Below are 25,519 nucleotides of genomic sequence, written 5' to 3' on the forward strand. Positions count from 1 at the left end.
AACGTTCTATCCACTATAAAGCAGCAAAGGATCCTAAAAAAGAGACAGGAGGTGACAAGGGCCAGGCAAGCCCAAACACCGCTGCCAGCCCAGGATGCTGGGAATAACAGTGTCTCCCAGACCACCGCCCCTACTACAGTGGAAGGGATATTAAAGAAGAGGGGCTGCTGACCTTGCCTCCGGCACACAGCTGAACCCTTCCATGTTATTGTCTCCCCCCATTAGAATGGGAGCTTCCTGAGGGCAAAGCCTGTCTCTGGTCTTCTGTTTGTATCCCCAATGCTTAGCACAGGGCTTTACCCATGATAAGCATTCAATAAATGCTTCACTCCTTCCTTTATATGCCACTCTTCAAAAGTAAGGAAATAGCAGTAATTCTGAAAGAGGCAATTACCCTTTAAAAAGTAGTGCTTTGAAACTATTTCCAAAGTTTTGTGCCTTTTGCCATTCCCTGAATATTCTCATGGCTGCTCACTTCCTCCCCAATCTCACTATGTTCTACATCATTCCATTATCTACATCATTCCATTATCCAAAGATCCTATAGTCTGGCTTACACGTGCAGTTCCTCTTAGGAGGGTTAATCTCCCTAATTAAAACAGTAATAGAGGGTGGAGATCAATTTGCCATATTCATACAGAGATCACCAAAGAGACCCTCATGGCTCCAGAAATGGAACCTTCACATACACACACATCCTCCCAACTTCTAATTATCCCAACTTCTTAAGGACTAAGAAGCTAAGGGGGAATGGGCCTCAGTCAGGAAGCTCACAGGACCATAAACAAAGAGCTAAAAAGGCCCTTGGAAGGCTTCAAGTCCAATCTTTTTTTCACTTTACAAATGAAGAAACTAAGGACAGTCACATGCCTGGTGTCTAAAAGACTAAACTTACTTCTTCCAGACTCCAAGCCCAGAACTCCATCCACTGCACTACAGAACTGCCCTTTGATCTACATTTATTTATTTTTCCACCTGCTTTATCTAAGGAAATAATAAAACTCTTTGAGGACCACAGTGATGCTTCATCTACTCTTCAATTTTCATCCTATTAGACATAGCACTGAACAATTTTTAGCTGTGGAAAAAGTTTTTTTAACTTAATTTAAGAAAAAGCAACTTAATTTTATTCATTATTGTCCACAAAGCTATTTACTGAAGCGTTAAGCAGAGCAAAATTCTTATATGAAATTCATTTTATCTGTCCTACCTTCCTAACAATTAGAATATCCTAAATAGACTAAAATAGACTGGGCCATGACTGGAGCAGGGAACACTTTACTGCTGAAGATCTTCAAACAGTTGCTAGATGCCCCTTTTGGGGGCACAGCGTATTTTCAGTCTGCTATGGATAGGATTAGCTGGCCTCTCAGTGAAATCCCGTGATTCTGAAACTTATATGACAGACATTATTTTCCCCACCATTATTTTTTAATGCTATGTCTATCATTCATAAACGAGCTTTAGCTATATCACAAACTGAAATTTTGCCAAGGTTCTAGATTAATTAAAACTACAGTCATTCTGCTTGATTAGTTCTGTTACCCCGTGAGTTGAATGGACACAGGGATTGACCTAGATTTTTCTGAATAATGTTTAGCAGACCTTTCCTGAGATGGCTGGCTGTCTTACTGAATGAACAGAAATGCTCCCAAGCCCCTGTACCTGCACAGGCAAAAGGGATCCATTGTTGTTAGTGTGGCAGTAATTGCTCAGAAGACAACGGACCTGACAGATACAGAGACTTTGATTTGGAAGAAGATTCTTTTTTTTTAATCTTGAGAATTTCAAGGGGCAGCTAGGTGGTGCAGTGGATAGAGCACTAGCCCTGAAGTCAGGAGGACCTGAGTTCAAACCAAACACTTGACACTTACTAGCTGTGTGACCGTGGGCAAGTCACTTAACCCCAATTACCCAAATAAAAAGAGACAGAGAGAGAGAGAGAGAGAGAGAGAGAAGAGAGAGAGAGAGAGAGAGAGAGAGAGATGAGGTAGATTTCTGGTAGATCTGAGTTCCCACAGGCTTTAACATTTCTCAATCTACCTAATAGATTTTGTAAACCTGACAGCCAAAACAACCCAGGAGAGAACTAGAGCTAGGACCACTGTTCTTGCAGGATTTAAAAAAAAAAATTAATTCATCATGTGGGGTCGGCAGAAACAATGCTTTGAGCCTAACCTCTGAGGAGGTAAGTGGTACAGCAGGAACAGCCCTATGCCAAGTCACGAGAGGCGGGTACTAAGCAGCTGCAGTAGCAGCTCTCACCCTAGGCAAGTCCAGCTAAGCTCTCAGGGCCTTCATTACTTCATCTGTTAAATGAGGAGCCTGGATGAGGTGCTCTCTACGCTTCTAAAAAGCCCGACATGAGATCCCTAAGACTGTGGCTTTCATCTCTCCACATAAGCCAGTCATTTCCATGGCCAAAGAGAATGCGCTCCAAATTCTACTCAACAAACATATGCCATCAGCCAAAACTGAGTGAGACAGCAGACTTGTTCAGAAAAAAAGGTTAATCACTAAGATCACTATGCAATTCTCCTCACAGGGTATTAGTCTTTATCCCGATGCTAATCAGAACAGTATCTAAACTTCCACATGGCTCCCAGACCTGGACATACCCCTGACAGCACCTCTGGTTACTTGAGCAGTGTCGCCTCTGCTGACTGTGAGACACCCTTAACATAAAATGACAAGCCAAAAGTACCACCAGGGTCCTGGAAGACAGCCAAGGGATCACCCCCAACAGGCTACATACTGCTACTTAACCCCAACAGCAGGGGCTCTGCGGTGCTCTAGAACCAGGCAGTGCACACACCACACAGATCAAAGGAACGAGGATCAGTCACTGAATGGTGACAATGGTCATGACAATTACAGCTGACATTTCTATTATACTTCAAGACATGCAAAGCAATTCATGTGCATCATCTCACTGGACACTCACCACCACTCTAGAAGGAAAGCCAAGAAATGACTTGCTCCTCCCAGACACAGGAAGGGGCACCTGGGACTGTTCTAATGAGGACCACAGGCAAACTGACCAACCTAGTATTTAACAGTCAGAAATGAAGCTAATCTTTTTGTGGTGGCAAAGAATTGGAAATTGAGGGGATACCCATCAGTTGGGGAATGGCTGAACAAATTGTGGTATTATGACTATAATGTAATTCTATTGTGCTATAAGAAATGATGAGCAGGCAGACTTCAGAAAATCTTGGAAAGACTTAAATGAATTAATGCTGAGTGAAGTGAGCAGAACCAGGAGAATACTGTACACAATAACAGCCACAATGTATGATGACTAACTTTGACAGATTCATCTCCTCTCAGTAATGCAAGGATCCAAGACAACTCCACAGGACTCATGATGGAAAATGCTGTCCACATCCAGAAAAAGAACTATGAAGTCCGAATGCACATTATTTGATCTTCTTTTCTTTGCTTCTTCTTTCTCGTGGTTTCTCTCATTGGTTCTAATTCTTCTTTACCACATGACTAATGCGATAACAGGGTCAATATGAATGTCTATGTAGAGCTTATATGAGATTGCATGCCATCTTGGGGTGGGGGGAGGGGAGAGATGGGGAGAAAATGTGGAACTCAAAATCTCTTGGAAGTGAATGTTGAAAACTAAAAATAAATAATTTTTTTAAAAAAAAAGGTTAAAAAAACAGAATGGAGACATTGGTCCCTTCAATCTTGCTCACAGACAGCAAACACTATGATAAATGTCCTTTTTCAATGTGGTGATAAACCATTCTGGTCACCCAGCTGCAACAACAATTCAAATGATGGTAGCTAACTTAAAGAAGAAATGCAAAGATGCACAGGTCTTTGACACTGAAGTAACACCTTTCTTAAAATAAATGGCAGTGGGTATTTTGTTTTTGTTTCTGCTTTCTGTTTTTGTTTAGGTCTCAGATACAGTATATACTGCATAATTATTTAATGAATGGATATAAGAATACTTTCCAGGGGAATAGACAAAACCCCTTGTTTTAATACTTTATCAAATGGCACAGTGCTTGGCACACAGTAAGTGCTATATAAATGCTTTCTTCCTTTATCTTACTATAGAAATGTAGTTGTTCCTAAGTGTGAGACACACTATTCTTGAAATAGTAAAGAATGACAAAATATGGGCAACTTCTAGTAATACACTGGCGTAGAATAAGAAGGGAAGGAAGAAAAATAGTATCTGACAAACTAAGACTGAAAAAAGTTCAAGCCTTACCTCTAACACACCTTATTTTCCAAGACCATAAATTACAGAACAGCTGCTAATAGACTTGGCCACAAGTCTAGTGCAAAAATAATAATGATAATAATTGAAATGTAAAGCTCATCTAGAACATCTCATCTGAACCTCATAAAAACCTGTGCGGCAGAGTACCCCATTTTTACAGATGAGTAAGCTACGACTGAAGATACTAAGCAACTTGACCATAGTCACACAGCTAGTAAATGCCAAGCATTCCAGACACAAGATTTGGATGCAGGTCTTTCTGCCTCCCAACGGAGCACTGTATCCATTAGGTCATCCTCCTCTAAACAATATTTGGTTTCTTAGGCAAGAGGACAAGAACCTCTTTAATCCATAATGTAGCTAAAAGAATAAATAACAGAAAGCAATATGATTGCAATGCCAGCAATTTAAACAAAATACTAAGTGCAGGTCTTTCCTTGATAACAGGCATTATCACTTGTCCAACAAGCAAATAATTCCTTTGAGGGCTTAAGGGAAACAAAAGGAAGTTACAATAAAACAAAGGTCAGGCCAGACAATGCTCCACACCGGCCTGTGCCAGGTGGTGTTACAAACTCAGCACAGCTTTGCTGCCTAGGGCAGAGGTATCAAACACCCATCCAGTAGACGCAGCCCAGGACACTCCCCAGGGTTGCAGGAACCAGCCTAAAATAAAACCGGGAAATACTTAACACAAATACAATAAAGATGATAATCTTTCATTTTAAAATGAAGTCACTATGTGCTGGTTTCTTTTGAGTTTGACACCACTGGTCTACAGGAAGTCTAGAGAGGAATCAGAAAGGACAAAGCTACCTTAACGTATTGTCTCGGTAAGTAGGGGTTTCAGAAGATCACAGGTCATGTTTTATCAATGTAGCAGTTGCAAACTGGATGTTAGTCACTAGGGGAGTGCCTACATGGAATACTAAACATACTAAAGTAACAGAAAAGATAACTTAGTTCAAGCCCTTCATTTTAGAAGGAAAAGAGAATCAGAGTAAGTAATGATAAAGCACTAGTTAGAAACTCAACTATTCATAAAACAAAAAAATTTCAATGGTTTTCTCTTCATCTACTGAATTTGGTCAAATTCCCATATACAGCATTACAAGAAATTTCTACAGTTAAATTCATATCCTATAATAAACAAATGCTGAAAATATGACAGATTACTATTTATTTTGGGTAGCTAGGTGGTACAGCGGACTGAGCGCCAGGCCTGGAGTCAGGAAGACCTCAGTTCAAATCCCGCCCTCAGACATTTACTAGCTGTGTGACCCTGGGCAAGTTACTTAACCCTGTTTGCCTCAGTTTTCTCATCTGTAAAACGAGCTGGAGAAGTAAATGGCAAACCATACCTCTATCTCTGCCAAGAAAACCCCAAATGGGGTCAGAAAGAGTCGGACACAACTGAAAAACTGAATAACAACTGTTTATTTCAAGAAATTCTCCATTCATTCGGGAGCATTTACCCTTTCACGCCAGAAACTATTAGCTAATTTCACGCTACCCTTATTTATTTTTTAAAGGGGGAGGAGGTTAAGGAGGTAGCCATTCAGAGTACAACTTAATTTACTCAATGCTCTGAGATGGGAAAGTATCACGCTCTGCAGTTTCTCTAACCATTTCGCAATAAAATTGTCCCATGCACTATCTGCCACTAACTACTAACGGTACTTTGGTGGACTCTCCATTTTATTAACGTACTTCCTCCACCAATATTAATAGAAACACTTTTCCTTTGCATCCTATCCATGTTTCTTCATAAATCTTTCACAGAAGATCTCTTCAACACACTGGAGGCCTTGATGTGTGGGTGTGGGTGTGGGGGGTATCTCTCTCTCTCTCTCTCTCTCTCTCTCTCTCTCCCCTCTTAAATTATCATTTCTGGGTGGAAAATGCTATCCACATCCAGAGAAAGAACTATGGAGTTGAATGCAGATCGGAACATACTTTTCACTTTTTTTTCCATTTTGTTTTGTTTCTTCTTTCTTGTGGTTTGTCCTATTTGTTCTAATTCTTCTTTACAACATGACTAATGTGAAAATATATTTAATGAGAATGTATATGTAGAGCCTATATAAGATTGCATGCCATCTTGAGGAGGGAGGGAGGCAGGAAAGGAGGGAGAGAAAATTTAACACTCAAAAGCTTATGGAAGTGACTGTTGAAAAATAAAAATAAATTATCATTTCTGGGGTACTAGAACATCACGCACTGCCTATCTACTGTCTCATTCTGGCACCACGACCAGCCCATGCCGTATCAGTCCTCTATATGTCTTATCACATACATAAATACACCAAAGAACTATAATTTCATCAGTATGGAAAACTCCCAGTGTGGGAGCTCCACAAGATGAACCTGACTATGAATTAGTGGGTCCTAAGCAGTTAGTAAAAGCACACAGAAGCATACGCATGTGCCAAAAAAATGTGTAATATATACCTGTGATAGTCTGGACGTGGGCTTTTCATCTACTCCATTTCCAGTGGAGAAGATTACACCAATGTCACAACATGAACACCTTTCCTTAGGGAGTCTATGCATTGTTTCAGGAATCTACGGAAGTGTGCAAATTTGGAAAAACCTTGAGATCAATAGATTCTTTTGTTAAGACTTTGTGACCTTCCAGAACACCAAAAAACAATTAGGCTAACATGTTTTCCTGTTCAACACCTCATTTGATAGTAACATACAGCAAATCACCTAACAAAGTTCTCAATATAATCACATTTTTCATCATCTTGTAGAACTTTAATATATATGTGAGTTACTTTCAGAAGTATTCTTAGTTTTATTTTGTTTATAGAATTATATAAACAAAATGCTGGAGAGAAGAAAGAGCATGTGATTTGGGAGCTGCTCACAACTTAGCCATCACTTTTTTTTTCAAAAGCATCCTCCATAATCTTCTCCATTGGTTCAATCGTGGAAATATTTTGAGAATCCATCCTTAACCACTTTTAAAGTTGTGTGCCCTCCTACCTTTGGCCACATCCATTTGCTCTTTCAAAATGCTTTCAAAATACTCCACTTCCTCACAGACTACGATGGGCGCTATACTGGAAGAGTTAAAAGGGGTTGTTCCCCCAGCACCACTGTTACATCAGACTGACATAACAAGGCCTGTGGATTCCTTCTATGTTGGGTCTGTTCCATATTTCATCTAGAAATGCTGTAGGGGTGATATGGCTCAGCTGAATCTCATGCCTAACTCTCTGTGGGCATATTTCCTCAACTATTTTTCATTTCAGAGAAAACTGGGAAGATCTTTACAAACTGATACAAAGCAACAGCGAAGGGGACTACAGCAATTTATACTGTGATAACATCATAGAGAAAAACAACTTTGAAAGATTTTAGAATGATAATCAATGCAATGGTAAACTGTGAGTCCAAAAGAATGAAAATAAAACACGTCATTCACCTCCTGTCAGAAGATGATGAATGTAGAATGCTTAAGAAGATATACAATTTTAGAGAAGGGTCATATGAGGATTTGTTTTACTAGACCACGTAACCATGGACTGAAGGATTTGCTATTCAGGTTTGGTTTTTGATTTTTAACTTTGATCCGTTTGGGGTTGGGGAAACAGTTAGAGGGACAGATCAATTTGAAAAATTACTTGTTATTTGAAAAATAAAAATAGGTTACCAAGAGTAAAAAAAAAAAAGTTGGCTCCCCCTGCCTCCAACCCACCCACTTGGATGCTGAGTTAATTACAATTTCTTTATTCCTCAATAATTATCCTTAGCAGAGTCTCACTGACATTTGCCTTTTTCCAAATATAATCCATACATCCTGGATGCTAATTCCACTCCTGGGAGACAGTCCCAACATCTTTGGAAGACAGAGAAAAGACTTAACACCTACTTTTTTTTTCCTCTTTAGTGGGACTTCCCTAATTTCTACATTAAAGTCAATCAACACCCTCTCAAAGGCAATTACCTCTAGTAAGAAATTTATCATTAAAAATATTGTATATAAAACAACACATACAATGTTAACAACAATGTAAATGAAAGAAGCAACAAAAAAACAAAAGTGAATGTTGAAAAATTACAAATAATAGGCATGGCTCAAAAGAAGATCTACGAGAAGACATCTCCACCCCGATTCCCTGGCAGAGGTGGGAGGTCCACAAGAGTTGCACATTACACAGATTTTCAGATTTTTTGACCTATTAATCATTGAGGCTGATTTTTTCTTTTCTTTTTCTTTTTTATCTTTTAAATAACTATTTCTTATATGAGATGGCTCTCTGGAAAGGAAAAGGAGAGAGATACTCAAGGAAAAGTATGTCAATATTTAAAAAACAAAACATTAATAAAATTTTATTTTTAAAAATTAATACCGTAAGGGGCAGCTAGGTGGCGCAGTGGATAGAGCACCGGCCCTGGATTCAGGTGGACCTGAGTTCAAAACCAGCCTCAGACACATAATACTTACTAGCTGTGTGACCCTGGGCACTTAACCCCATTGCCTAGCCCCCTCCCCCCAAAAATTAATACTGTACATAAGGATAACTTAGAAAATTACCTACTACATTTTATGAAATTATTCTGCAAAATCAATTAACCAGTGTTGCTTGGTGTTAGTAATAAGTATATAGTCAGTCATTTGTTCAACAACTATATTGTGAAGGATTATGGGAGCTATATAAATGAGGCATACTACCTTGGCAAGAAGCCCTGCAATCAGATCTTTATCTCTTGAAAAGCAGAGCAGAAAACTTATCAGGAGGGTCTTCTATTCCAACCTTTCTTTCTTTTCCTTTCCTATCCCACAAAGCAAGGAGAATGATAAGCCAAATGGTTCAACCAGTAAGTTCTAAGATAGCAGGAACAGTCTAGGGTGAACAATAGCTAGTTATGTGCTTTGTACAAAGAAAGCTTCCAGGAAAACGTCAGTCCCTGAAGCAATGCAGCCTGAATGTTTTCCCCTCTACTTTTCAACATAGTTTGTGAGATGTGGAATCAGAAGGAGCTATGTCCAAGCCCTGGGTCTGCTATTTGCAGTATAAGCTATTTTAGTCATGTCCTTGAACTTCTGTGGGCCTCCATTTCCTCAAGTCTGAAACGAGGAGGCTGGAGGAGAAATAACCTCCAACATGCCACTCAGCTCTGAAGCCTGTCCTCCTCCAATCTCCTGCTCCTCCTCCCTCCGCTCTCACAAGAGGAGATGGCCCCCCTTACCAAAGCTACCACTGTCCTGGCCCTCATACCCTCCTGGTGGAATATACTATTTCAATCCTGCCCCTTCTCACCTTCAATTTCCCTCTATCAAACGATTTCTTCTCCTATGCCTAGAAATACTGAGGTATCCTAAAAAAAAAAAAAAGAAAAGAAAAGAAAAACAAAAACCCCCAGAAAATCTACCTTTGATCTTCACCATTCTATTTAAGACATGCTCTCCTTCTGGTCACCAATGACCTCTTAATTAACCAAATAAGATGACCTTTGTCCTTCTAAGCAGGCTAAGCCACTGGACACAGGTGACTACCCACCTTCTCCAATTCAAGAAACATCTATTAAGCACCTATTCAGCGCAACTTCTCTTCTGGGAACGTGACACATATAAAGACAATAACATATCAATTTCAGGGGCAGCTAGGTGGTGCAGTGGATAGAGCTCCGGCCTTGTAGTCAGGAGGCCCTGAGTTCAAATCCGACCTCAGACACTCAACACTTCCTAGCTGTGTGACCCTGAACAAGTAAGTCACTTAACCCCACTGCCTCACCAAAAAGCAAAAACAAACCAAAAATAAATAAAATAAAGAGCATATCAATTTCAAGAAGGAGAACATTAACAACTGGGATTTGAAGGAGCCCACTGAAGCATGAGTGCATCCAACAGGGGAAGGTAGCAGATAAAATAACACAGGATAAACAACTAATAAACTGATTGGACTGAAGTGGTCAGTGAAGGAGTATAATATAAGAACACTGGAATGGTGGGCAACAGCCAAATTTCAGGGGGCTTTATAGACCGAACTCAGAATGTTGTTTTATTCTAAAGGCAACAGACTTTTGAATAGGGAAGGGATACAGTTCAAATCTGTGTTTTAAGATAATTTTGGCATCTGCATGTAATGTAAATTGTCAAGAGAGGAAACTGGAAACATGGAGACTTGGTCATTTGACTTCTACGGGTTTACTCCTCTGCCTCCTGCACTAATTCCCTTTCTTCTTCCCCCTAAGCATGGCATCCCAAAAAGGCAGGCAGCCCTCTTCCCTTTTCTCTCTACAGAAGAGAGAGATCTCTTGGCAACTTCATACACACCCACAGTTTCAATTATCGCCTCTAAGCAAATGACTCCCAATTCTCCAGATTGAAGAAACCTGCCTAAAACCTCCTATTTCAACTGCCTGGTGTCCTACTTTCTCAAATTCAGCATGTAAAAAACAGAACTCATCATTTTCCTCAAAAAAAAAATCTTCCCTTGTTTCTCACTTCCCACTTTCTGGTGACGGTACCACTACCTACCAATAGTTACCCAGCCTTTTTTCAAACTCACCTGCACATCCAGTCAGTTGTGTCTTCAAGCCCATCCATCCCCCTTTTTTGACACTCTCAGCGGTATGACTGCCAGGCCAGGTGAGAGGTAACCAGTCAGTCTTCAGATGGAGACCCTGGATCACAGCTCCCTCCGAGCCTGTCCATCAAGCTACAGAGCCCGTGGTCAGACATCTGTGGACTTCCACAACAGGACTTCAACCTCAGAGGACCATCAGATCACAGCTTTAGAGCTGGGAGGGACCTGAGAGGCTGTGGTGTGCAACGCTGTCGTCACATTACAGATGAGGCAACAGAGGCAGAGAGAGGGTAAGTGATTTGCCCAGGGTCATATAACTAGTGTCTGAGGTGAGATTTGAGCCCATGCCTTCCTGACTCCAAAGTCTATGAACTATATGAACCTACCATTTCACCTTGTCTCCTATTATTAACCTTCTTATATTCCACATTCCAGCCAATCACCATCACCCACTCCCATACTCCATGCCTATTCCCCCCTATATCTTCTTGTGGAGGTCCTTCCCTTCCTTCAAAGCCCAGCTCAGGTGGCACCTCCTCCAGGAAGTCTCTTTGGATCTGCCAACTCAGTGACCTCTTTCTCCTCCCATTTCTCAGAGCACTTGAGTCTTGGCCCTTTTCATATGCTGCCCTGACCTACTGCCCTTAGTGTGTATCTTATCTCCCTATTAAATTAAGCTCTATAGAAAAAAAGACATACATCCTTCATTTTGTTCTCTGGCCAGTGCATTTTATGTTTGATGAACTGAACTGAAGAGGAAAACTGAGTTGAGGAACTCGACCAACTCTAGGCCTGGATGAGCCACCCTCCTATCTCCAAAGGAAAAGAGGAGCGTGGCCAATGTCTCATTAACTAATCTACTTCCACCTGCAAGAGACTCAGACACTGGGCCAGGCCCAAGGGTCTGGCTTACCTCCAACCTTCAGGGGGGTAGTCACAACATCCTAGATTTAGAGGAAGGCATTTTACAATTGAGGAAACTGAGGTCCAGAGAGACCAGGGGAGAGACTTCTCAGAGGGACAGAGAGGCCAATGTCTACTCAGGCAGTAAAGAGAAGAGCTGTGAGCTGTGATTCAAACAGAAGTACTCTAACTCCAAATGCAGGGAGTTTTCCCCCACTACCTTAAGGCCAAAAGTAAATATTCAATTCTTATTCATGTGCACACTCTTTCTCTTCACTCAAATCATTACCAATGGTCATTATTATTTACTAAAACTTTGCTATTATTTATTAAAAAAGTCAAGGAAAACAAAATCATAAAAGTAAAACTTAAACCATATTTAAAGTATCATGTTATTTTTCCTCTATAATACAAATGACTAAAAGTTAGGGAGCACGTTTTTTAATTAGTGCTGCTAATTCAGGAAAAAGCTCAAAAATTCTGGAGTACATACACACTACATTTTTATTGGCCAATTTGAATTTTTCCACAGATTTTCATCTATTTTCTGGTTATATGTAAAAGGCTGCTAGAATTTCTGGCACCAAGGTTGAACAGTAATGAAGTTAGTAATTATAAACAGAATTGCTTTCATCTTCCATTTCTGAAAGACAGGGCCTGAGAATGCTCCCATGGACCATATTTGACAAAAGATACACTTTTTAGCACAGCAGATCACAGCAGCCTTCCACTTGCTACATTTCTATGACTTCATTACTATAAAGAATTCAGTTTCCTGGAGGACAGAACCTGATTTCCTGCCTTCTACTTCTCACTCCATCTCTTCTCCAATCCAACTCTGCTTGTCTAGTCAACTGATCATGTCTAACCAGAGGTTTCCTCATCCCTAAGTCTATCTCGTTTTTTTCTGTAGCATTTCTTTTATTTAATGTTTCAGTCATTCAATGTCCCTAGTTAAAAAAAAAAATGCCACAGCACAATGGCAAATATCTGCAACAAAAATTCTCTTTCAAATTATGCTTTCTCCTATGGTACAATTATTTCCTTAACAATCTTATTCAAAGCTCATTCGTGATTAAAAAGATATTCATTTTTCAAAGTCTGGATGGATCTGTGACCTCCCTGCTATGGGTACTACCTCCAGTTGTGCACATCAAGACCCACCCAGGACCTCTCATCCCATACATGTGCTGCTATGAGTGGGCCATCCTTTACTTGCACTCTGCGACTGGGCCATGTTCTCTCTTACTAATACATCTCTCTAACCCTATCTCTGATGCTGCTTCTCCTGTTACTCATTTCTTCAGGAATGACATGACATAATCTGCTTATGCTCACCATGGACCTTTCCACTATAACATATCACATTAATTCCATAGTATTCCATCACCTATATCCAAACAGCACCACTAGAAGAAAATTAAAGTCAAAAAAGATGAGTCTTTAGGAAAAAGCTTAGACTCATTTATTTAATACACAATTTTCATTATCAAACCTCAAGCTAAACCCTATAAAAAGTAATCATAAAAGTTGATCAATGGAAGAGATGACATAAATGATAATGAAACAATTGAACAGGGCACTCAAGTGCTGAATAATCCTAAGAACTCCAACTAATGGAGTAAGGACTACCTCTGACAAAAACTGATAGAGAAAAACAAAAAGTATTTTGGGAGAAATCAGATTTAGTTCAACACCTTATATCATTTACCATGATAAGCTCCAAATGGATAAATAATCTAAATATAAAAGGTCACAGCACCAAAAAAAAAAAAGGATAATGGAAGGACATACCTTGATCAACTCTGGATAGCAGAAAAATTCTTAAGTAAACAAGTAGACCTGATCAGAGATGATAAAGTGGAAAATTTCAATTACATAAAATTGAAAAGATTGAACAAAATCAATGTAACTATAATTAGAAAAGTTAATAGGGGAAAAATATTCAGTAAATATCTGATCAAGGTTTGATATACAAAATACATAGGGAACTGAAACAAATACAAAAGAACAAAAGCCATCCCTCAAAAACATCCATAATTAGGGGATAGGAAAAAGCTGTCTTCAAAAGGAGAAATGCAAGCTATCAACAACCACATGGAAGAATGCTCAAAATCACCAAGGGAATTACAAACGAAAACAGCTATGAGGTTTCACCTCATGCCAATCGATTGACAAAGCTGACAAAAAAAATCAAAACCATAAGTATCCTAAAGACTTTGGAAAGGCCGGCAGCCTAAAGCTCCGTAGGTGGAACTGTAAACTGGTCCAGTCTGAGAAACAATTTGGAATTATACTAAAAAATTTCTGAACATGCCCTCTGATCCAGTGATACCACTAGGTATGCACCCCAAGGAGATTAAGGACAGAGGAAAAGGCCCCATATATGTAAGAGTACTTACAGTAGCTCTTTTTGTAATAGCAAAGGATTACAGAGAAAAGAGATGTCCATCAAGTGGAGAATGACTGACTGTGACATATGAATGTTATCTATGTTGGGGATATGGTCTATAAATGAAACAAAGAATAGGAAGAATTCAGAGAAACTTGGGAAGCCCAATAAATTGATGAGAGCTGAAGCACAGCCAGGACAATAGTTTACACACTAACCACAATAAGGCAGAAGACAACAAAACCACAGAATGTGAACACCGTGACCAATAACGATTCAGAGAGCTGATGGTGAAGCACACCTCCTGCAAGAGCATTTTCAGACATGGCCAACATGTTTTCTTCTGGTACACTGTACTTATTTATCCAATTTTGTGGGTGGGGAGAAGGCTGTCAATAGGAAGTGATAATGATATAAAAAAAGGGAAAAAATCACTACAGCATGTTCTAAAAATATAAAATAAAAGCACCACACAATTTCCTAAATTGTATGCAATCAAGCACACTTGCCTCCACCTATTCATCCTGGATCCAGTTCATTCTCCCTCCACAGCATTTGTCCAAGATACAACTCCACAAACAATTCATCCAAATGTCCATCAGTCTGGACAACAGGCATGTTGCCATTGGATGAACTCCCTCTTCTCTCTCTCCTCACAAGCCAATACCTACTGCACACGATGAGGCAGTAGAGAAATGTCAAGGATGACTAGCTAATGCCCTCCAAGTTAAATCAACATCCTTTTCAATATTCAGTTAACATCAATGGTTGGCCACCAAAAAAGCTGGGAAACATGGTTCAAGAGGAGCAAACCTGACAGGTTAAAGGCTTGTAAACTTTACAGAAACCTCACACACATGGATCATAAATATCTTCAAGAAGGCTTCCTGGGCTAGTGGACAGAGAGCTGGCCTCCAAGCCAGGAAGTCCTTGCTTTAGATCCCACCCGTGACACATGTGAGCTGGTGGACTCTTAACAAGTCACAACTCCTCAGTACTCTGAGCAACTCTCAAACTCTTCAGTTACAGAGGTGCTAAACTGAATTGAGAGAGGGAATTTCCTCACCAGGGAGTTCCCTGCACCTATGAATCACTGAACTAGGCTTGTTATCTGTCCCTTTCTTCAAGAAGAGAATTAGGAGGCATTAGAAAGAATCAGCACTAAATATTTTTTTAATGAAATTAGATTCACCCAGACAAGAAATGACTAGTACACACGTGGGCATCATTCCCAAAGCAACTGTGTGTATAATCAGACCACCGTGGGAGCACAAATACCAAAATTATCTTCAAAGAAGAAAGACTAAAAACTAGACATACCATGTAACCAAAAGGATCTGACTCACTTAAATAAATAGGTTCTTGACAAGAAATAATGGGAAATGGATTTAAAAAAAAAAAGACTGTCATACTTTACATAAGAAAATGAAGAGTATTCTAACCAACCCATTTCTGTTGGTGCTTATCAACTGGTCATAGCACTGAGTTGCTGACCAAAGACGTCCCCTAAGTGCAGTCAGTCTCCTTTGCTGGATTTCCACTCAGACCACAGCCTCTAACCATTGGTGTCCCACAGGGTCTGTCCTGGACTCTCTTCTCTTCTCCCTCTATATTAATTCACTTGGTGATCTCAGTAGTTTCCATGGATTTAATTACCATCTCCATGATGATGAGTCTCAAATCTATCTTTCCTGCCCTAGTCTCTCTGCTGCCCTCCAACAATCTCCTGCTGCCCTCCAATAATCTCCTGCTGCCCTTCAGACATCTTAAACTCAATGTGTCCATAACTAAATTCATTACCTTCCCTCCCAAACCCTCCCCCTGCTCCCACCTTAGCTATTTCAACAGAGGCCACCACCATCCTCCCAATCCCTCAGGCTCACAACCTAGGTGTCCTGGACTCCTCACTATCTCTCAGCACCTTCCCATGTCCAATCTGTTGCCAAGGTCTGTCGATTTCACCTGTGCCATCTCTCTGATACACTCCCACATATTGTCTCATCTGACACTGCTCCCCTCCCCCCACAAACTCTCATCAATTCATACCTGGCCTATTACAATAGCTGCTGGGAGGATCTACCTGTTCCAAGGCTCACTCCATTCCAGTCCATCCTCCATCCAGCCACCAAAGTGATTCTCCTAAAGCATAGGATTGACTGTATCATCCCCTCTCCCCCATAAGCTCCCTATCACCTCCAGGAGCAAATATTAAAATGTTCTGCCTCAAATTTGAAGCCCTTCCCAACTCAGCCCTTTCCTGCCTTTCTTACACCTTTACTCCTCACATCCTCTTTGATCCAGCGATACCAGCCTCCTGGCTATCCCATGAATAAGACACCCCATCTCTCAGCTCCGGACGTTCTCTCTGGACATCCCCCATGCCTGGAACACTCTCACTCCCTGCTTCCCTAAGTCCCAACTAAGACCCCACATTTTACAGGAAACATTTCCCAATGCCTCTTAATTCCAGTGCCTTCCCTCGATTATTTCCTATTTACCCTGTATATAGTTTACTTGTACACATGTGTTTGTCACCTCCTGTGTTAAATTGTGAACTACCTGAGGGTGAGGCCTGTCTTTGGATACCCAGTGCCTAAGAGCAGTGCCTGGGACCTGGGAGGCGATTAAAAAAAATGCTTATTAACTGAATGACTCTGGGAGAGTGAAAGGGAAATCAAGCGGTGTCTTTATCACTTTGATGAGCTACGGAAAGGCGGGCAAGAAGGCAGCCCAAGATCGCGGCCCCAGCCCCATTCCCACGCGCCCTTAAGCTCTCCTTGGTGGTCTGCACAGTGAATTCGGAGGGAGGCTGAGCTGAGCCCCGCTAAATCCCATCACCCCTGAGCTCTCTAAGGAGCACAGCAGCCTGGGCCAGTCCTCTCTCCTCTCTCTCCCCCGCACTTCTTTGCGTGTCTAAAGAAGAGAACGGAGCTCTTCTTTCTCTATCTCGCGTCCACAATCCCTCCATTCCCCCCTGGGGGCGGGGACGTGGGACCACATTCTCTCTTTCACTAATTAGAGCTCCAGGGCTCTCGCTGTGCGGGGTTTTGCTCCTTTCACAGAAACCCAAATCCCCCAACTTTGCGCTTGTTTCCCGTGGACAGCCCCGGGGCCAGAGAGGCTGCCATCACCTTCCGAGTCATGCCCATCAGGAGTCCGGAGATGGGCCTAGTCCGAAGAGGCCGGGGCCACACCAAGGTCCGCGGGGCCGGGAGCAGTGGACAAAAAGGTCCGGTCAGAACCGACCAGAGCCAGGGGGAGGGGGTAAAGCTCGTGCCAAGGCAAACTCTCCGGCGCACAAGCGCATCGGACGTGGCGCCGCAAGGGGCCGAACCGCTCGTTTTACAGATGGGGAAACTGAGGCACGGGGCGGTGCCGCGACCAGGACGCGGTGCCCGCGGGCCGCCTGCCCAGTCATTTCGCTTCCTCCCTCCGCGCTGCGGCCGGACAAAGGACGTCTGGGCGTCCGGGGGCGCTGACCCCCCGAGGGCGGCGCCCGGCGCACTGCGGTCTCCCTCACGCGCACTCCCGCACTCGCCCCCGGCCCGGCCCGCGCTCCGCCCCGCCCTCGCGCAGCCTCCGCAGTGGGCCAGCCTGCCCGCGGGGAGGGGGAGGGGGGCCCGCGTCATCCCCGGAGCGTTCCAAAGGGGCGGGGCCGCCCGCTCCCCGCCCCCCTCCCGGACTGCGGCCCCGCCCCCACGTGTCCCTGCGGCCCCGGGGAATGTGGGTCAGGGAGCCCGGCGGCCTCACGTGTCCCCGCCCGCCGCCGCCGCCAGGGCCCCCATTATGTAATGCCGCGTCACGGGCTCCCCGGGCCAACCCGCGGCCGCGCGCCGCCGAACGTAAACACAGCGCGCACGTGGCTCGCGCGGCCGGTCCATGTGAGGGGGGGCCGAGCCGGGCCGGGTCGCTGGGGGAGGGGAAAGGAGGGGGAAAAGAGGAAGGGGAGGGGACCCCGCGCCCCCGACCCCGGCTCTTACCCGCGTTCACCTCCATGGTGCCCTCGCGGCCCGCCCCGGGCGCTTCAGTCCTGCGTCCCCCCGGGCCCGAGCAGGAGGAGGCGGCGGCGCCGGCGGCTGCGGGCGCCCTTCATGGGCCGGACGGGCGCCCCGGGACCGAGACCGGCGGGCAGGGAGGGAGCTCCGGGGGCCGCCCGCGCCGGGGACCGGGCAACAAAGGCGGCGGAGGCGGCGGCGGCCGAGGAGGAGGCTGCGGAGGCTTCCTGCAAAGCTGCGCAGCGCGGAGGGGAGAGGAGGGAGAGGGAGAGAGGAGAGCGAGCGCGGCGGCCGAGGAGCCGAGCGCAGGGAGCGGAGGGGGGCCGAGCGCGGGGAGGGGAGGGAGCGGGCACCGCGGGGAGGGGAGGGGAGGGGAAGGAGGGGGAGGGCGGGCCGGCAGCGCGGCACGTGACCCGCGCGCGCACACCCCCGCCCTCCCTCCGCCGCCCCTCCCCCTTCCTCCTCCCTCTCCATCCTTGGCCTCTCCTCCCCCTCCATCCTCCTCTTCCCCATCCCCTCCTTCTTCCTCCAGCCTCCTCTCCCTTTCCTACTCCCCATCCTCTTTTCTCTTCTTCTCTCCCCCCCCTCCCTACTTTTTACTCCCCCTCCTTCCCTCCTGCTACTGAGCTTCCCCTAATCCCCCCTTCTGGCCCCTCTCTTCTCCCTCCCCTTTCCCCATCTTTCCTCCCTTCCCGCAGCTTTCTTCCCTGTCCCTCTGACTCCTCCTGTACCCTTTCCCCTCCTCCGGATAGCCCAGTGGATAGAGCTGGGAGACCTCAGTTCAAACGCCATCTCTGGCAATTGTTTATTCCGTGTATGATCATCCCCCAAGACCGCCACCAACCCGAAAGTCACTTAACCCCCCACTCATTTTCCTCATCCATAATATCAAGGGCTTGACTTCTAAGGTCCCTTCCAGTTCTCGGTCTCTGACCCTGTGCTCTTCTTCCAGTCCTCTTCCCAGCCCCTTCCTCACCCCTACTTCTCTTCCTCTCCCCTCCCTCTTCTCCCTTCTTCTTTCTCCTCCTCCTCCCACCACTAGCCCAGCCCAAGTTTCTAGCTTGGTCTTCCCCTTCTTCCCTGCTCCCCTCCTGATATCTCCCCTTCTACCAGCCCACTACCTTTCTCCTGGGTCAGGCAGCTCCAGGAGTCTCTCCTTTCCCTGTCTGCCCCTGTGATGTTTTTTTGCTGCTCTGCCTTTTCACTTTCCCTCTGGCTTCTGGTCTGCATCCTCAGACTGACCAAACCTCTGGGTGGCCAAGAAGCCATATCTCACGTGGGGAAGGAGGCACTGACTGCTGTTTAGGTTCAGGAAAGAGAGGGAGAAAAGGCTCACTTCAGTGCCTTATTACTCTTGCAGATGTTTGGAATCCTGGGCAAAGCAGCTTTTCAGAAGTTGATATCTCCTCCCATGTTTACGCTACCAAAGTATGTCCTACCTTTTTGCTCAGTCTCAGACTTCACTGATGGCACTCTCTCACTGGGTCTTAAGGACTCACAGTCAAAATGCAAATCCTACCATATTTGGTGGGAAGCTGGGTGCATAGTAGAATCCTAAAATTGTGGATTTTTCACTGGTAAGGACTTCAGAGGTCATCTTGTCCAACCCCTTCAATTTCCTCAGGAGGAAACTGGGTCTGAGAGATTATTACTTGCAAACAGTAACAGCCCAGCTTCTAACCCAGGTCCTCAGACTCCAAAATTTGTTCCAGAGTTAACCTTAGGACAATTTGCCGCTGGTCCCCCAAGGCCTTTCTGCCTGGCAAAGGGCCTGGGTTGTGTTTCTTGCTCACACTTCTGAACCATGAGCAGTTGAGAATGTATGAAATTTCAAAACTGTTTAGGTCATAACAATCCTGAAAATAGTGCAGCCATTCAGGGATCTAGTCTAGCTCCTAGCTGATTTCTAGTCTTGCTGTAGTAGTTCTTCAGATATTTATTGAATAAATAAATGGTTCTTACCAGGTTTCAATTTTTGTCTTCCAGGGTCTGTGAAGTGCTGGATGGATTTTATTCAGACCAGCTTGTCCAAAGGTGTCCTCGAAGCTTATCAAGGTCATTTATGGTGGATATCCAGAATCAACCTGTTCTTTGACTGAACTGTTGGATTTATGGTTTATTTCAAACCAGAGTCAAAAAATCCTCCAAGTGACTGTAGCAAGATCTTTGGGGCCCATTTCTATACAAACCTACCCCTCTACAGGGCCAGTTCATCTTAGGAGTTGAAAATAAAGGTCCAGCAGTCATCCTGCAGGGATGACCATCCTGCACACAGTGTGTGGGTTATCAGTACCTTTTTAGGCCTTGGCAACCTGCTCAAGGGCCCTTTGTCCAGGTGATAGGAAGTAATTTTCCCTGAGGATGACATCTTGAAGAGCTTTCACCACGTAAGAATAACACCTCCATACAAGGACATTTCCAAGGAAAAGGTTGGGTAGAGAAAGGCAAGGATAAACAAGAATGTCTGGGAGGCATTCTGAGAAAATTGTTTAATCAAATTAGAGGTCTTCAAATAAAGACCTCATCTTTTTCCTGAAAGCGGTAGAAGTATTGCAAGTACAAAATCATAGTTGTATTCATTAATGTGTGTGGTCTGTTGAGCTAACTGTAATAATTAGATTAATTAGACTAATACCATCCCCATTCAAAGATGTTACTGATGGTGATTATTTTGTGTATATGCAGGCAAGGGATGACAAAAATAAGTCCAACCAACAATTTCTTCATAGCAGATGTCCTTTGACTTGTGGCTGCAGTTTTCTTTGGCCAAATTTAATCATTCTGCTTCCTTGATTGACCCTTGACATGAGTTCTTCACCCAAAAACTTCTACCCCTCTCTTTATAGCTACATGAATATTTGCTTCACAGGAATACTTATGCATACGCATGCACACGCGCATGCGCGCGCGCACACACACACACACACACACACACACAGCCATTGGTTACTCTGCCATTCAGTATATAACACATGGATTATATTAAAGTGGTCAAGAAACTAAATATATCTATGGTATGTGTGTGAGTAGAGCGCATAGGAAATTAGGAGGCATTGACCCTATAAAGCTTTAGTCTAATTTGGAGCCTAATACCATATTGGTTCTAGACTTGGTCTACTCATATTTCAAAAAGCCCACCATCATTTTTTGACTTGAGTCTCCCCTTTTTTTGTCAGTTAATGCATCATCAGACAGTGCTGCCTGCATAGCAGAATTCAGCGTTCATCCTTGTGTTGCCAGCAAAAATCTTACACCATATGTAGGTAGGTCTTCCTTGGTTTAAGCATTCTTTCATTAATCATTTGATATTTGTTGAGCCTTTTTCTGTGAGCAAGATATGTGTCTGCAAAGGTGACAAGACACAGTCCCTGCACTCTAGAAGCCTCTCAGTCTTCTCCAGGATTATTGCCAGCCAGTATTTTTGAATCAGCCCTGCAGAGTAGTACACAATTAGTCATATCTTGCTTGGCATGTGCATTCCAGTGCAGTCACTGGTCTTATCGGTTCCTGGATGACTCTCCCTAGGACACTGGTGATGTTCCTAGGCTGTTGAGTTGCAGTTTCCTAAAGGGCACGACTGTAATTAAGCATTGGCATACGTAATTTTGGCTGCCTAGAGCAGGTTGAATAATACTCTACCTCTCTTTCTACCCTACTTAGTTACATCAATTCAAATCAACAAGCATTGGTGATGGAAATGAGTTGCAAGGAGCACCCAGCACCCTCTCTAACTAGACTGTGATGGAATAAGCTTTGGATTGTGCTCTTTTCAAGGCCCCCTAACTGGCGTAGGGGCATTTTTCTCTCATCCTCCTCTTTTCAGCATTTCACTGAGAAGGAAGAGAGAGAGAGAGAGAGAATAAAGTGGGAGTGGGAGCGAAGGGATGGGGGAGAAAGCAGTGCAGGAGAAAGAAGGAAACCATCAGATAAATACCAAGAATGGAAAAATCACCACCCTGCATAAAGTCCCATTTACTGCTTCTGACTGTTTATTGTGCAGTTGTGTCTGACTCTTCGTGACCCCATTTGGGTTTTGTTGGCAGAAATACTGGACTGTTTTGCCATTTTCCTCTCCAGCTCATTTTATGAATGAGGAAACTGAAGCAAATGGGATTAAGTGACTTGCTTACGGTCACACAGCTAGTAAGTGTCAGAGGCTAGATTTGAACTGCAAGCCCAACACTATCTACCGCACCACTATCTAGCTGCCCCACTCTGTGCAGTAGGCAAAAAAAAAAATGTTCTCATTGAGCTGCCTTGTTAAGGTTTTACTTTATTCAGTCTGTTGCCCTCTTGGAGTCCCTTCCTGGTCCAGTCCCAACAGAGGAAGGGAATTTTGTCTTTTATGTCTTACCACCCTATATAACATTAAAAGAAATCAAAGACAATCCATAATGAAAACCATCTAGCCAAGATGGCCCATTAAGTAGAGTGAAAAAATATGTGGTTCCATCTGGTGGACCAAGTAGAATTCATAGGCTTAACAACGTACTTCAACTGAAAGAAAGAGCATAAAAAGAGAGGAAAGTGATGACTCATGCTTGCCTAGATAGGAGTGCTTTTAGAACTGTCCAGTTGTATCCAGTACTCAGGTATTTTTTTCTAACAAGCTTCACAATTCGAGTAATAACTTCCTAGAAGTAAATCATCATTAAAACATCAAACCTAGCTTTAAAAAAAAAAAAACATTGCATGCCATCTTACCAAAAGAACACCAGAAAAGGAAAAACAAAAACAAAACATTTTGTCAGTGAAAATTTCTTGAAATGCTGTAATTTCATGTGACTTGCAGTCTATGGACTAATCTGATTTTAATTGGTCAGGTCTGATTTTCTACTTTGGGCTTCTGGAATTAACATATCAGTTTTGTGACTGTCTTATAATAAAGGCCAAAGGAAAATTATTTCCTTAAATGCTGAGCAACGATTTGAATTTCCTTAAACGTTACACTATTTAGTATGTGGGGTAAAGAAATGTCAGCAGGGTTGGAGATTTTTGTGATTGTTTTATGGACTATTTTCTCTCTACGAAACTACTAAGCATAACAGAAGAGTCTGGATTTTTTTCTTCAAGGTTAATTTTAAATTAATATAAAATTAATTTTTATGTAAAAAAGCCAAATACTTATCAATGGTACAACACCATAATACAAAGTATTCAATATCCAAATTATTGTACCCACAAAACCAGTAAGGGTTAGGAAATGGGAGGGGAGAAAAAGGAGATGGGCTGCAGACACCATAGTACAAAGCTGAGAAGCTGGTTTTTAGAATCCTTCAACTCTTTCCATTGACCCCACCACTTAACTGTTTTTCTTTGTTATAAAGCAGGATTCAATTCCAGGGTGGGATTATTATTGTTAATGATAATAGCAAACAATTATATAATGCTTTAAGGTTTGCAAAATGCTTTACAAATATCTCATTGAAGCCTCCTACCTGAAAAATAGGTGCTCTTATTATCCACATTTTACAGATGAAGAAACCAAGACAGAGGTTTAGTGACTTGCTCTGAGTCACACAGCTAGTGTCTGAGACTGAATTTGAACTCAGGTCTTCTGGGCTCCAGGTGAAGTACTCTCTATATTGCACCACTTAGCTGTGATAGAAAAACCAAAAAGCATCAATAAAACTTTTTTTTTAATTTAATGTTGTGACTGTCAGTCTCAGAATGTTCCAAGGCTCCATTAGAGACAGTAAAACTCATCTTCACTTTATCTTGGATTCCATGACATGACAGGTATAAAGTCATCCTGGAACTATAAAAGAGAATGATTAGAACTAACTATCATGTCCACAAAAAAATAACATTTTATCCTCAGAATTCAGCAACTTGTGTTTTGGCAGGGCCAGTGGAGGGCTTGGTTCTCCCTTCTAAATTCTATGCTTTTGTTCTGGATATTGCCAGCACAAGTTAATTTGAATAACCCTGCCCAGTGTGTTGCTGCCTGGGTGCTTGGAGAGAGAGGGCACAACGCTGTGAGATTCATCAGAACCTAATGTGATGTTGAGATGGAAATGGCCTTGGAAGAGAAGAAGAACCAGGTGCTCCTGATCATTGGGAGGCTTCTAACACAGGGAGGAAAAATGTCTCAAGCCAAGTGATAGTACCTTGAAACGTGACCCTTGTCTGGTGTGAGAGACTCCTGTGACAAAAAGGGTTGAGGTAGACTTGAGGGAATTTCTCCCTTCTCTGGCTCATTGTCCTCACCTAGACGATCTGGGAACTTCACTCTCTGATGAGTTTGTCACTAACTCTACTTGGAAAACCACAGTTATGAAATACAAAGAATGAAAAGATGTATTTACATGGATTTTCCACAGTTTTGTGGGATCTCATGCTGTGTGACTCACCCATTTCTCTTGTAAATTCTACATCAGGAGGTGTTATAAGGATTTTGTTTTTCTTTCTTTTTCAATGAGGGCAGGTGTGAGGTGGGGGGAGGTGGGAAGGAGAGAAGATAGACTTACATTCATTAAAAAAAGAATAATAAAAAAGCATGAACCAAAAATAATGATAAAATTTACCAGCAACTGTAGAAATAAAATGAATTATACATAGGTGGTCCACCCAACATACTAGGAACCTTCTTGTAGTTCTCTTGACATCAAATAGATACCAGTAAAGCACATAGGCCGCTGGTTGTTTGGGCTCTCTTGTTTTTGTTATATGACTAACCCACCTTTTCCCAGCCACATTGTCTCTAATGAAATCCTTCACACTACTTCTTCACAATTCTCTTTTTTTTGGCAATGTATTGCAGTTGATTCAGTCCTACTCTGTGCCTTTCCACTGTTCTTTGGGTGACCTGTCATGTTAATTCTTTGTTGACTGTGGCATTCCCTGTCTAGGAGCTGGATGAAATCACTGGAAGAATATCAATGTCAAAAATATGGGCCCTATTTTGGGGGAAAGCTTGGGGACCATTATAACCACTATACTCTTTCCCCATAGCAATCCAGCCTGCTTTCCTCCTGTTTTAGTGGTAAGGAAAGGCTTTTTGATTGTTTCCTGGGCATGCATTCAAAAGGCACTGTCCAAAAAGAGAGTTTCTCTCCTTTCTTTTCTATCTAGCTGCTTTCAAATGAAGAAGTAAAGACTTCTGTAAGCCTCGGGGTAGGAGAGAGCTTGTAGTAGTGACCTTCTCTTCGTAGGTGATTGATACAAAGCCATGAGCACGGCGCACAGCAGTAGTTTCTATCCCATTTGTATATATTCATTTCCTGTTTAGGCAAAAGAGTGTTGGAGATAGAACAGACTAGGCTGTGACCTTGTGAGCTTCAAAAGGTTAGAAGAATGAGCCACCAGAGGTCAAGTAGTAGAAAACCATGCCAGAATTTGTGGGCAGTCAAGCCCAGTAAGGAGTGATGCGCCAAGGGAACCGCTTACTCCACGGGATCAGAGGCAAGCAAGAAAGAACTGTCCATCAGCTATGCTGCAA

General features: G+C 43.1%; 1 protein-coding gene and 1 long non-coding RNA gene across 5 annotated transcripts in view; one reads left to right on the top strand and one right to left on the bottom strand.

Annotated features, from left to right (window-relative positions):
• Window positions 1-18,427, bottom strand: part of NR1D2 (nuclear receptor subfamily 1 group D member 2) — a 55,370-nt gene extending 36,943 nt beyond the window's left edge. The window contains exon 1 of one of the 2 annotated variants that reach the window (XM_020971078.2): window positions 18,064-18,427. In XM_020971078.2, coding sequence (XP_020826737.1) covers window positions 18,064-18,079 — 16 coding nt within the window. In that variant the 5' untranslated portion in view covers window positions 18,080-18,427. Of the gene's footprint in view, window positions 1-7,237; window positions 7,257-18,063 lie in introns of those variants that run through there. The other variant, XM_020971079.2, reaches the window with a different exon arrangement.
• A 239-nt stretch (window positions 18,428-18,666) lies between these two features.
• On the top strand, window positions 18,667-22,764 carry LOC144456335 (uncharacterized). Of its 3 annotated transcripts, none has more exons than XR_013485414.1 (3): window positions 18,667-19,506; window positions 20,065-21,341; window positions 21,739-22,764. It is a non-coding gene; the product is annotated as an uncharacterized LOC144456335 (long non-coding RNA). The 3 variants fall into 3 exon arrangements; XR_013485416.1 differs by having other exon boundaries at window positions 20,065-20,465; window positions 21,255-22,764; XR_013485410.1 differs by having other exon boundaries at window positions 20,065-22,764.
• The last annotated feature ends 2,755 nt before the right edge of the window (window positions 22,765-25,519 follow it).

Source organism: Phascolarctos cinereus, unplaced genomic scaffold (assembly GCF_003287225.1).
Source record: "Phascolarctos cinereus isolate Bilbo 61053 unplaced genomic scaffold, phaCin_HiC Scaffold_1;HRSCAF=81, whole genome shotgun sequence".
Classification (NCBI taxonomy): Eukaryota; Metazoa; Chordata; class Mammalia; order Diprotodontia; family Phascolarctidae; genus Phascolarctos; species Phascolarctos cinereus.